This window comes from Culex quinquefasciatus, chromosome 2 (assembly GCF_015732765.1).
Source record: "Culex quinquefasciatus strain JHB chromosome 2, VPISU_Cqui_1.0_pri_paternal, whole genome shotgun sequence".
Classification (NCBI taxonomy): Eukaryota; Metazoa; Arthropoda; class Insecta; order Diptera; family Culicidae; genus Culex; species Culex quinquefasciatus.
In genome coordinates this window covers 214,314,387-214,328,886 of record NC_051862.1, presented here as the reverse complement: position 1 = coordinate 214,328,886, position 14,500 = coordinate 214,314,387, and the positions used below count along the sequence as shown (strand labels likewise).

The 14,500-nt window shown below is 41.4% G+C and overlaps 1 protein-coding gene across 1 annotated transcript in view; it reads right to left on the bottom strand.

The window, feature by feature from the left end:
• Positions 1-12,081: 12,081 nt before the first annotated feature.
• LOC6038012 (protein Wnt-6) overlaps positions 12,082-14,500 on the bottom strand; it is a 36,941-nt gene continuing 34,522 nt past the window's right edge. The window contains exon 4 of the mRNA XM_038257801.1: positions 12,082-12,922. Within this exon, the coding sequence (XP_038113729.1) occupies positions 12,461-12,922 (462 nt within the window). The 3' untranslated portion in view covers positions 12,082-12,460. The remainder of the gene's footprint in view (positions 12,923-14,500) is intronic.

Below are 14,500 nucleotides of genomic sequence, written 5' to 3'. Positions count from 1 at the left end.
GTGCGTATAGCATCAGTGGATATGGTAAACTACTGTATGAATGTGTTGGGATGTTCATGGTCATCCAAGGACTCCCTGGAGTTAAGATCTACGAGTCTACCACCGTAACAAGCAAGAGGTCGTCTTATTTTGACCCCAGATCATGTGCGTATAGCATCAGTGCATATGGTAGACTACTATATGAATGTGTTGGGATGTCCATGGTCATCCAAGGACTCCCTGAAGTTAAGATCTACGAGTCTACCGCCGTAACAAGTAAGAGGTCGTCGGATTTTGACCCCGAATCTTGTGTGTATAGCATCAGTGCATATGGTAGACTACTGTATGAATGTGTTGGGATGTTCATGGTCATCCAAGGACTCCTGGAGTTAAGATCTACGAGTCTACCGCCGTAACAAGCAAGAGGTCGTCGGATTTTGACCCCAGATCATGTGCGTATAGCATCAGTGGATATGGTAGACTACTATATGAATGTGTTGGGATGTTCATGGTCATCCAAGGACTCCCTGGAGTTAAGATCTACGAGTCTACCGCCGTAACAAGCAAGAGGTCGTCGGATTTTAACCCCAGATCTTGTGCGTATAGCATCAGTGCATATGGTAGACTACTATATGAATGTGTTGGGATGTCCATGGTCATCCAAGGACTCCCTGGAGTTAAGATCTACGAGTCTACAGCCGTAACAAGCAAGAGGTCGTCTTATTTTGACCCCGGATCATGTGCGTATAGCATCAGTGCATATGGTAGACTACTATATGAATGTGTTGGGATGTTCATGGTCATCCAAGGACTCCCTGGAGTTAAGATCTACGAGTCTACCGCCGTAACAAGCAAGAGGTCGTCGGATTTTAACCCCAGATCTTGTGCGTATAGCATCAGTGCATATGGTAGACTACTATATGAATGTGTTGGGATGTCCATGGTCATCCAAGGACTCCCTGGAGTTAAGATCTACGAGTCTACCGCCGTATCAAGCAAGAGGTCGTCTTATTTTGACCCCGGATCTTGTGTGTATAGCATCAGTGGATATGGTAGACTACTATATGAATGTGTTGGGATGTTCATGGTCATCCAAGGACTCCCTGGAGTTAAGATCTACGAGTCTACAGCCGTAACAAGCAAGAGGTCGTCTTATTTTGACCCCGGATCTTGTGTGTATAGCATCAGTGCATATGGTAGACTACTGTATGAATGTGTTGGGATGTTCATGGTCGTCAGAGGAGTCCCTGGAGTCTACGAGTCTACCGCCGTAACAAACAATAGGTCGCCGTTTGGCTTAAGTGGTAAGCAAGGATATACGCACAAGATTCGGGGTCAAAATCCGACGACCTCTTGCTTGTTACGGCGGTAGACTCGTAGATTTTAACTCCAGGAGTCCTCGGATGACCATGGACATCCCAACACATTCATAGTAGTCTACCATATGCACTGATGCTATACGCCGGGATCCGGCGACCTCTTGCTGTTACGGTGGTAGACTCGTAGATCTGAACTCAGGGAGTCCTTGGATGACCATGAACATCCCAACACATTCATATAGTAGTCTACCATATCCACTGATGCTATACGCACATGATCCGGGGTCAAAATCCGACGACCTCTTGCTGGCGGCGGTAACTCAGATCCTGGAGTCCTTGGATGACCATGAACATCCCAACACATTCATACAGTAGTCTACCATATGCACTGATGCTATACGCACATGATCTGGGGTCAAAATCCGACGACCTCTTGCTTGTTACGGCGGTAGACTGAGATCTCTCCAAGTCATGCAGATGAACACATGGTGCTATACCACTGATGCTATCGGGGGGTCGACGACCTCTGTTACGGCGGTAGACTCGTAGATCTTAACTCCAGGGAGTCCTCGGATGACCATGGACATCCCAACATAGTCTACCATCTGCCTGATGCTATACGCACACGCGATCCGGGGTCAAATCCGACGACCTCTTGCTTACGGCGGTAGACTCGTAGATCTTAACTCCAGAGTCCTGGATGACCATGAACATCCCAACACATTCATATAGTAGTCTACCATATCCACTGATGCTATACGCACATGATCCGGGGTCAAAATCCGACGACCTCTTGCTTGTTACGGCGGTAGACTCGTAGATCTCCAGGAGTCCTTGGATGACCATGAACATCCCAACACATTCATATAGTAGTCTACCATATGCACTGATGCTATACACACAAGATCCGGGGTCAAAATAAGACGACCTCTTGCTTGATACGGCGGTTCGTAGATCTTAACTCCAGTCCTTGGATGACCATGGACATCCCAACATTCATATAGTAGTCTACCATATGCACTGATGCTATACGCACAAGATCTGGGGTTAAAATCCGACGACCTCTTGCTTGTTACGGCGGTAGACTCGTAGATCTTAACTCCAGGGAGTCCTTGGATGACCATGAACATCCCAACACATTCATATAGTAGTCTACCATATGCACTGATGCTATACGCACATGATCTGGGGTCAAAATAAGACGACCTCTTGCTTGTTACGGTGGTAGACTCGTAGATCTTAACTCCAGGGAGTCCTTGGATGACCATGAACATCCCAACACATTCATATAGTAGTCTACCATATCCACTGATGCTATACGCACATGATCCGGGGTCAAAATCCGACGACCTCTTGCTTGTTACGGCGGTAGACTCGTAGATCTTAACTTCAGGGAGTCCTTGGATGACCATGGACATCCCAACACATTCATATAGTAGTCTACCATATGCACTGATGCTATACGCACATGATCTGGGGTCAAAATAAGACGACCTCTTGCTTGTTACGGTGGTAGACTCGTAGATCTTAACTCCAGGGAGTCCTTGGATGACCATGGACATCCCAACACATTCATATAGTAGTCTACCATATCCACTGATGCTATACGCACATGATCTGGGGTCAAAATCCGACGACCTCTTGCTTGTTACGGCGGTAGACTCGTAGATCTTAACTCCAGGAGTCCTCTGATGACCATGAACATCCCAACACATTCATACAGTAGTCTACCATATCCACTGATGCTATACGCACAAGATCCGGGGTCAAAATCCGACGACCTCTTGCTTGTTACGGCGGTAGACTCGTAGATCTTAACTCCAGGCAGTCCTTGGATGACCATGGACATCCCGAAATACCCATAGACCTTTGAGATAAATAAAATTTCAGTAAACAAATAAATCAAAAAATATGTTTTTTAAATAAATTAATTTTAAACTTTTTATATTTATTTTTTATAATCGTACAAAAAATGCTAGCTGTGGACCCCCCGAGAACTTGACAACTTTTTTATACATTTATTGGTTGTTTCCGTTGTGCATAAAAATGGCTATGCACCAGGCGCTTCCATATTCTTGTAGATGGCTCATATAATTGGGAGGAGACGCATGGTTTTTTAAATTGTTCGATTTTTATGTTAAAAAAATTACCAGATTCGCATCAGTCCGCGTGGACATAAAATCAAATTCTGTCGATTGCATCGGATTCGGGGATGCCTTTTCTCTCAGGAACGGATGAGATATCGTCAATCCCTTGACACAAGTTTTGTTTTGTCGAGTAGTGATACTGAACAGTACACTGAACGGAACACTGAACTGTTCACTGAACTGAACACTGAACTGATCTCTGAACTGCACACTGAACTGAGCACTGAACTGAACAACTGAACTGAACACTGAACGGAAAATTGAACTGAACAACTGAACTGAACACTGAAATGAACAACGAAATTGAACACTGAACTGAACAATTGAACTGAACACTAGATTGAACACTGAACTAAACAACTGAACTGAAAACTGGACTGAACACTGAACTGTACACTGAACTGAACTCTGAACTGAACAACTGAACTGAACAACTGAACTGAACACTGAACTGAACAACTGAACTGATCACTGAACTGAACAACTAAAGTGAAAACTGGACTGAACACTGAACTGAACACTGCATTGAACACTGAACTGAACAACTGATCTGAACACTAAACTGAACAATTGAACTGAACACTGAACTGAACACTGCACTGAACAACTGAACTGAAAACTGGACTGAACACTGCATTGAACACTGAACTGAACAACTGATCTGAACACTAAACTGAACAATTGAACTGAACACTGAACTGAACACTGCACTGAACAACTGAACTGAAAACTGGACTGAACACTGAACTGAAACTGAATTGCAAACTTATCACATACTAATCACAAACGCAAAACAGTTGTTTACGTTGCTTTTTAGATCAACTCAAGTTCAACAAACCCTCGCCAACCTACTTTGGTGGGCCCTCCCACGGCGTGACTTGTCAAATTGGGAAATATGCATTTTCATACGTTTGCGTAATGTGGGGCTGTGCCACCCAAAAGCCGATCAGCCCAAAACAAGACGCAAGTGCCAAACGGTGGGAAATTATTAATTTTCGAGCAGTGTTGAGAAAACGAGAGCAGTGATGGCAGTGATTAATTGGGTTTTGATGCTAATGACACACCACACGCACACCCGCGGACTCGCGCGACTCATTCTGGGGGACTTAACCCTCTACTGCCATTTTTTTCTGGTTTTTTACCGTGTTTAGGAAGGACTTTTGTTTTATGTAAAACTTGTTTTACTCTTGATTTAATTTGAATTCAAATGTATTTGTCTGGGATTGTCATCGATTTTATTGATAGATGTAGATCTATTCAACAAGCTCCAGCTATTATCTTTTGACAGGTTTGGATTTTTTTTCAATTTTTCATAATATTTCATTAAATTTTTCGTTTGCTTTGTGTTTTTAAGCTAAAATCATACTCTTTTGAGTCGCTACCAAATTTCAAAACATAATATGGGTCAAAATACAGTCGACTCTTCGGTTGTCAATATTTAAGGGACCATCGAAGAAGAGAATCATCAGTTTACAGAACGTTGCAAAATGAAGACTCGATTGAAAATGTGTTTTCCAAGGTTAACGATAAAATTATCGAGGCTCGATAACGATAATGATAATTTTATCGTTATCGTTATCATTTCTTCATTAATTCTATGGGCGATAATCTTATTGCCGATAATGGACGATAGCTCATTTTCAAAATCCTTCTTAAATCGACTTAATTCAACCAAATCATGTTAAATCATGGATTTTTAGATTTGTTTTTGTAAATCATTTAAATTAAATAAAAATGGTAAGTTTTTGAAAACACAATATATATGCAATATGGGTATAAAACAACGCAAAATTTTATATAAAGCTTTAATAAAGTGAAAAAAATGTACACAATTTTGGTTCGTTCGACCCATATTGTAAGTTTTAAAAATTAGAGTTTTTTTGAAAAAATACGGTATTTTCTAAAATATTTTGTTTTAAACAAAAAAATGATACCCATATTGCAAAATTTTGAAAAATTGAGTATTTTCGAAAAAAATACAGTAGGGGAACTATACCCTTTCTCAGCCTATTTCTATTATCGGCCTATCAGCACTTTGATCATGAATTACAGCTTAAATAAAGTGTTTTTGACTGTTTCAAAGTAATAAATAGCTCAAACAAAAGTGAGCAAGCAACTCTTCATTGTTGATACATCTGAAAATGTTGATTTAATAGCGAAAAACGGCAAAAGTGATGAGAATTGGTCGAACGGCTTAGTGTGATTAAAATGGGTATATTTCCCCTATTTTGTGAAATTTTTAGTTTAAAAAACTCTATTGATGTGAAAAAGAATATAAAATTTCGCTGTGTTTAAAACCCCTAATATAGCGAATTATCAAAATTTGAGTTCTTTTGAAAAATACGATATTTTTGTGAGTGAAAGGAGCGGCCGTGGCTGACTAGTTACGGTGTTCCCTTTGTAAGCGAATGGTTCTGGGTTCGATTCCCATCTGCTCCCAACGAGAAAGTTAAGAACACTTAAATTTGAAATGATGAATATCAACGAAAAATCAAAGTCGCTCGAGGCGGGGTTCGACCCTCCGTCCTTTGGATTGGTAAGCAAAAATGCTAACCACTAGGCCATGACGACTTGGTGAGCGTGGACTGGAATTAGGAATACTGTTACAGAGAGCTAGTTGTGGCGCTATAACCACGGCAAATAGAGTCCAGGGCATTCGTGGAAATACAATGTCCCATCCCAGAGGGTCCCGGAGTACAAAACCTTCTTAGCATGGTGCTCCCAACGAATACAACCAAATCTCGGAGCGTATGGTGGTGTGTCCCCACGCTTCTTCCTCCCCTGTCGATTCAGAATTGTGTTGTTGTTCGAACACTCTGTGCTCAAACTCAACCCAATTACGAGTCATCTCTGCGATACGGCTTTACGCAGTAGGCCTGGCCGCTTTAACGCTTGTGATGTTTCACTGCAATCTAATGCAATGGCACACTACAAATGTTAATAAATGACAAGAAGAGTGCTAGGCGTCATCTAACCTAAGGCACTCTCCAGGATCCCTTCGAAAGATTGGCTGCGCTAGGGTCTGATCAGATTAGATTAGATTAGACTAGATTAGATACGATATTTTTGTGAGTGATTTCAGCAACTACATATCTCGAATTTTTTTAACAGGTTCAGTATACATATGTCGACTGTTATTATTGTGTCATAAAAAAGCAAACCGCAAAGTAAACATTTTTTTTGCTTTGACCCATAGTCTTAGAGGGTTAAGGCTGCTGCAGCTCGAGTTTCAACAGATATCGTGACGTGAAATTTTAATTAATAACTACCCAAACTGCAAAAGCAGGGGGAGAACGAACTGATATTAAAGTGAGTCCTTTCGTCTTGTGTGAGCTAATCGAAGGGGAATACAGTGTGGGTTCGATTGTTTGACACTATAAAGACATGAAGGTTACACGTGTGATGATAGAATTTCATATGAAGGACTCGTATTTAACATTTTGATCTGATAAGCAGTATTAAAACTGATACAGTGACTTCGAAACAATATATTTCAGATATTTTAAACCGGAGAACAACTTTATAGAACATTGCAACTCTCTCCCTTTTTGACATAGGACTATGTCTCTACTTACTATATTGGGGGGCCAGTTCAGAAATTCGATCCAAAGCGTCACTTTTAAGCGTTAAAAAAGGGGACATTTTGAACGCTTATATCTTTTTTCCCTGTGAATCAATCCAGATGGTTGGACCACCAATCGAAAGAGGAAGACTTCAGCTATTGTTTAACTACATAGATAGTCTGACTAAACATAGTTAAAGCACTTAAAACATGCAATCAAAATGAGTAATTTTTCAGTACAAATCGGACAGATGACCAATCAGAGCGAGCGTATGCATTCGAGACCGCGCCCCTTTGTGCCGTTCTCCGGTTGTGCCGCTATTTAAGCAGAAAATTTCGCAAAAGCAAGTCACTTTGGAACGAGCACTCGAACTGTGCACGTCGGGCCGGCGCGGAGCAGCAGCAGCAGCGGCCAATAGAAGAAGAGGACCAGCAACCAGAAGGAAGAACTACCGGCAGCAGAAGGAGGAAATTCGAGCGAAGCGGACGGCGTGGAAGTCGCTATGATGCGGCGGTTCTCATGAAAAATGGCCAATTCGACAGTGGTGGCCAAAACTAGGAGTGGCCGGTGGCCTCCCCCGGGGCCTGGGGGGACATTTACAGAAACATACGAGTTGTGGCAATATGGGTATCAAAATTCATGGTTTTTTATACTGAACATAATAATGGCCATTTCGACAGTAGTGGCCACAACCTGGAGTGGCCGGTGCCCTCAAAGAAGGTTCCCCCGGGGCCTGGGGGGACATTTACAAAAACATGCGAGTTGTGGCAATATGGGTATCAAAATTCATGGTTTTTTATACTGAACATAATAATGGCCATTTTGACAGTAGTGGCCACAACCTGGAGTGGCCGGTGCCCTCAAAGAAGGTTCCCCCGGGGCCTGGGGGGACATTTACAGAAACATGCGAGTTGTGGCAATATGGGTATCAAAATTCATGGTTTTTTATACTGAACATAATAATGGCCATTTTGACAGTAGTGGCCACAACCTGGAGTGGCCGGTGCCCTCAAAGAAGGTTCCCCCGGGGCCTGGGGGGACATTTACAGAAACATGCGAGTTGTGGCAATATGGGTATCAAAATTCATGGTTTTGATACTGAACATAATAATGGCCATTTTGACAGTAGTGGCCACAACCTGGAGTGGCCGGTGCCCTCAAAGAAGGTTCCCGGGGCCTGGGGGACATTTACAGAAACATGCGAGTTGTGGCAATATGGGTATCAAAATTCATGGTTTTTTATACTGAACATAATAATGGCCATTTCGACAGTAGTGGCCACAACCTGGAGTGGCCGGTGCCCTCAAAGAAGGTTCCCCCGGGGCCTGGGGGGACATTTACAGAAACATGCGAGTTGGCAATATGGGTATCAAAATTCATGGTTTTTTATACTGAACATAATAATGGCCATTTTGACAGTAGTGGCCACAACCTGGAGTGGCCGGTGCCCTCAAAGAAGGTTCCCCCGGGGCCTGGGGGGACATTTACAGAAACCTGCGAGTTGTGGCAATATGGGTATCAAAATTCATGGTTTTTGATACTGAACATAATAATGGCCATTTTGACAGTAGTGGCCACAACCTGGAGTGGCCGGTGCCCTCAAAGAAGGTTCCCCCGGGGCGTGGGGGGACATTTACAGAAACATGCGAGTTGTGGCAATATGGGTATCAAAATTCATGGTTTTTTATACTGAACATAATAATGGCCATTTCGACAGTAGTGGCCACAACCTGGAGTGGCCGGTGCCCTCAAAGAAGGTTCCCCCGGGGCCTGGGGGGACATTTACAGAAACATGCGAGTTGTGGCAATATGGGTATCAAAATTCATGGTTTTTGATACTGAACATAATAATGGCCATTTTGACAGTAGTGGCCACAACCTGGAGTGGCCGGTGCCCTCAAAGAAGGTTCCCCCGGGGCCTGGGGGGACATTTACAAAAACATGCGAGTTGTGGCAATATGGGTATCAAAATTCATGGTTTTTTATACTGAACATAATAATGGCCATTTTGACAGTAGTGGCCACAACCTGGAGTGGCCGGTGCCCTCAAAGAAGGTTCCCCCGGGGCGTGGGGGGACATTTACAGAAACATGCGAGTTGTGGCAATATGGGTATCAAAATTCATGGTTTTTTATACTGAACATAATAATGGCCATTTCGACAGTAGTGGCCACAACCTGGAGTGGCCGGTGCCCTCAAAGAAGGTTCCCCCGGGGCCTGGGGGGACATTTACAGAAACATGCGAGTTGTGGCAATATGGGTATCAAAATTCATGGTTTTTGATACTGAACATAATAATGGCCATTTTGACAGTAGTGGCCACAACCTGGAGTGGCCGGTGCCCTCAAAGAAGGTTCCCCCGGGGCCTGGGGGGACATTTACAGAAACATGCGAGTTGTGGCAATATGGGTATCAAAATTCATGGTTTTTTATACTGAACATAATAATGGCCATTTTGACAGTAGTGGCCACAACCTGGAGTGGCCGGTGCCCTCAAAGAAGGTTCCCCCGGGGCCTGGGGGGACATTTACAGAAACATGCGAGTTGTGGCAATATGGGTATCAAAATTCATGGTTTTTGATACTGAACATAATAATGGCCATTTTGACAGTAGTGGCCACAACCTGGAGTGGCCGGTGCCCTCAAAGAAGGTTCCCCCGGGGCCTGGGGGGACATTTACAGAAACATGCGAGTTGTGGCAATATGGGTATCAAAATTCATGGTTTTTTATACTGAACATAATAATGGCCATTTCGACAGTAGTGGCCACAACCTGGAGTGGCCGGTGCCCTCAAAGAAGGTTCCCCCGGGGCCTGGGGGGACATTTACAGAAACATGCGAGTTGTGGCAATATGGGTATCAAAATTCATGGTTTTGATACTGAACATAATAATGGCCATTTTGACAGTAGTGGCCACAACCTGGAGTGGCCGGTGCCCTCAAAGAAGGTTCCCCCGGGGCCTGGGGGGACATTTACAGAAACATGCGAGTTGTGGCAATATGGGTATCAAAATTCATGGTTTTTTATACTGAACATAATAATGGCCATGTCGACAGTAGTGGCCACAACCTGGAGTGGCCGGTGCCCTCAAAGAAGGTTCCCCCGGGGCCTGGGGGGACATTTACAGAATCATACGAGTTGTGGCAATATGGGTATCAAAATTCATGGTTTTTTATACTGAACATAATAATGGCCATTTTGACAGTAGTGGCCACAACCTGGAGTGGCCGGTGCCCTCAAAGAAGGTTCCCCCGGGGCCTGGGGGGACATTTACAGAAACCTGCGAGTTGTGGCAATATGGGTATCAAAATTCATGGTTTTTGATACTGAACATAATAATGGCCATTTTGACAGTAGTGGCCACAACCTGGAGTGGCCGGTGCCCTCAAAGAAGGTTCCCCCGGGGCGTGGGGGGACATTTACAGAAACATGCGAGTTGTGGCAATATGGGTATCAAAATTCATGGTTTTTGATACTGAACATAATAATGGCCATTTTGACAGTAATGGCCACAACCTGGAGTGGCCGGTGCCCTCAAAGAAGGTTCCCCCGGGGCCTGGGGGGACATTTACAGAAACATGCGAGTTGTGGCAATATGGGTATCAAAATTCATGGTTTTTTATACTGAACATAATAATGGCCATTTTGACAGTAGTGGCCACAACCTGGAGTGGCCGGTGCCCTCAAAGAAGGTTCCCCCGGGGCCTGGGGGGACATTTACAGAAACATGCGAGTTGTGGCAATATGGGTATCAAAATTCATGGTTTTTTATACTGAACATAATAATGGCCATGTCGACAGTAGTGGCCACAACCTGGAGTGGCCGGTGCCCTCAAAGAAGGTTCCTCCGGGGCCCGGAGGACTTTTTACAGAACCATACGAGTTGTGGCATATTGGTATCAAAATTCATGGTTTTTGATACTGTACATGAAAATTGACATTCCGACAGTAGTGGCCACAACCTTGAGTGACCGGTGATCTCAAAGCAGGTTTCCCCGGGGCCCGGAGGGTCTTTAACAGAACCATACGAGTTGTGGCAATATGGATATCAAAATTCATGGTTTTTGATACTGAACATGAAAATTGACATTTCGACCGTAGTGGCCACAACCTGGAGTTGCCGGTGCCCTCATAGAAGGTTCACCTTGGCAGAACATTTATGACAATTTTGCCGACAAATCTATGAAACAAAATAAAATAATCTTATTTCAGATTTCACTAGCAATCCAAAAACACATTCAAATTGTTTGGTCCTATGTCTTTCGGTTATGTCTCTGACATACCATCTTGAACTTTTTTTTCGTTACAACTTTTTTGGAGCCTTGGGCGTTGGTATGTTAAGCTGATTTCTCCTAAAAAGATTCCTTCTGATATTTTACAGGTATCAGCACGAAAGTTCACAATTCGTTTACTCTGAATCTGAGAATGAAGTTCGTGCCTCATAACCCGAATCCACCTGTATCTGGCCGGGGGTTGCCAGCGCAATCGCACACGAAGGCAGGGGCTTTTAAGAGTTGAAATATGATTTCCAGATAGGATTCACTTCGTCACCCTGTCCCGGTGAACCTTCCCTCGCGCAATCGGCGCGGGTGGCTGCTGGGAATTAAAACCGAGCCTTCTTACTCCTTCTTCTTGTGCACAAAAATATTACGACCATAAATTGTGATCACGAGAATGAGTGCGCGCGCGTCTCCGGCGACCCCAAAACAAGCCCTGGAACAAAACTGTTGCTTCTGGTGGTGGAGCTTCCCCGCCCGCAGAACATACTTACAACTAAATTAATGAAAGTTGTGCTGTTTAGGGAGGGAGGGGGGATTGTGAGGCTTGAGGAGGGAAATTGGAACAGCTTTTTTGTTATAACTTGTGGCTGCCGCAGGATCTCCCGGGAGGTATTTTCAGCACAAGTTCGCAGACAGCATCGCATATAAAGATGATATTAATGGTTTGGTTACACTGCAGCAGCTTTAATCACGCAATATTATTAATGATTCATGTGGCACTGACTGTGGGGCGTTGATGGTAATTGTTGGGAGATTTCTTTCAAAAAAGGGGGAATTTACAAACAAGAAAACTTTCGTAAGCCGGATTTAATGACACTTAACAATAAATATTGCAAACATAACCTAGTTATTAGTGTTGCGGCGGTTTTTTTATTTTTCTTAAAATGCTTCCTAAGTTGCTACAGATTGATTAAAGCTTATTTCAAAGATCTGGTAAGTAAGTACACTGCCATAACACAACAATACTTCGTTTCGATTTGGGTCGATTCCATGCCGATTTCTGAACATCCCCGATTCTTCAAGAAACGGAGGTATCCTCACAGTCCTCACAGTACAGCCAAATTTACGCCCCCACGTCATCGTTCCCTTTGGGTCCTCCGCCGTTGTCACTTGGATCAGTCTTCCGGATATTCACGTGGATAGAGAGAGTGAGAGAGAAACAGAACGAGGCCTATTTACAGGTGTAAACCTCTTTGATGTCAATGCAGGTGCTACACGTGACCTCGCAGCACCACTTGAAGCTGCACTTGCAGTTCCGCTTGACCTCCACGTGCTTCCGGGCTTGACCCCGCTCGCAGCACATCAGATTACACCCGTCCACCCCGTTCGAGGTTATGTTACACTCCCGGCCGTGCGTCCCCAGCGAGCCCGTTTTCGCGTTCACCTCGCAAAAGTCGTCCGAATCTTCCGTGTACACCAGATCCCGCTTCGTGGGCAGCTTGATCGAAGGGTCGTCCGGCATGAAGCTGTGGCCGTCGTTGCGCGCGATCACCTTCGTAGCGCCGTCAAAGTGTTCCTTGAGGCGAGTGGCCACCTCCGAGAACGGGGGCATCTTCATCCAGCAGGTGCGCATCGTGCACGAGCCGGACAGGCCGTGGCACTTGCACTCCATCCGCATGAACTGCTTGACGGCCTGGGGGAGGGAAAGGGGTGAATTAGATGAGTTAACAACATTTGTTTTTGTTTTTGTTTTTGTTTTTGTTTTTGTTTTTGTTTTTGTTTTTGTTTTTGTTTTTGTTTTTGTTTTTGTTTTTGTTTTTGTTTTTGTTTTTGTTTTTGTTTTTGTTTTTGTTTTTGTTTTTGTTTTTGTTTTTGTTTTTGTTTTTGTTTTTGTTTTTGTTTTTGTTTTTGTTTTTGTTTTTGTTTTTGTTTTTGTTTTTGTTTTTGTTTTTGTTTTTGTTTTTGTTTTTGTTTTTGTTTTTGTTTTTGTTTTTGTTTTTGTTTTTGTTTTTGTTTTTGTTTTTGTTTTTGTTTTGTTTTTGTTTTTGTTTTTGTTTTTGTTTTTGTTTTTGTTTTTGTTTTTGTTTTTGTTTTTGTTTTTGTTTTTGTTTTTGTTTTTGTTTTTGTTTTTGTTTTTGTTTTTGTTTTTGTTTTTGTTTTTGTTTTTGTTTGTTTTGTTTTTGTTTTTGTTTTTGTTTTTGTTTTGTTTTTGTTTTTGTTTTTGTTTTTGTTTTGTTTTGTTTTTGTTTTTGTTTTTGTTTTTGTTTTTGTTTTTGTTTTTGTTTTTGTTTTGTTTTTGTTTTTGTTTTTGTTTTTGTTTTTGTTTTTGTTTTTGTTTTGTTTTTGTTTTGTTTTTGTTTTTGTTTTTGTTTTTGTTTTGTTTTTGTTTTTGTTTTTGTTTTTGTTTTTGTTTTTGTTTTTGTTTTTGTTTTTGTTTTGTTTTTGTTTTTGTTTTTGTTTTTGTTTTTGTTTTTGTTTTTGTTTTTGTTTTTGTTTTGTTTTTGTTTTTGTTTTTGTTTTTGTTTTTGTTTTTGTTTTTGTTTTTGTTTGTTTTTGTTTTTGTTTTTGTTTTTGTTTTGTTTTTGTTTTTGTTTTTGTTTTTGTTTTTGTTTTTGTTTTTGTTTTTGTTTTTGTTTTTGTTTTTGTTTTTGTTTTTGTTTTGTTTTTGTTTTTGTTTTTGTTTTTGTTTTTGTTTTTGTTTTTGTTTTTGTTTTGTTTTGTTTTTGTTTTTGTTTTTGTTTTTGTTTTTGTTTTTGTTTTTGTTTTTGTTTTTGTTTTTGTTTTTGTTTTTGTTTTTGTTTTTGTTTTTGTTTTTGTTTTTGTTTTTGTTTTTGTTTTTGTTTTTGTTTTTGTTTTTGTTTTTGTTTTTGTTTTTGTTTTGTTTTGTTTTTGTTTTTGTTTTTGTTTTTGTTTTTGTTTTTGTTTTTGTTTTTGTTTTTGTTTTTGTTTTTGTTTTTGTTTTTGTTTTTGTTTTTGTTTTTGTTTTTGTTTTTGTTTTTGTTTTTGTTTTTGTTTTTGTTTTTGTTTTTGTTTTTGTTTTTGTTTTTGTTTTTGTTTTTGTTTTTGTTTTTGTTTTTGTTTTTGTTTTTGTTTTTGTTTTTGTTTTTGTTTTTGTTTTTGTTTTTGTTTTTGTTTTTGTTTTTGTTTTTGTTTTTGTTTTTGTTTTTGTTTTTGTTTTTGTTTTTGTTTTTGTTTTTGTTTTTTATAAAAAAGGGTGACATTTAAACTAGACAAAAAATAAGTTGGTTGAAATGACATTTCTCTTAAGCAA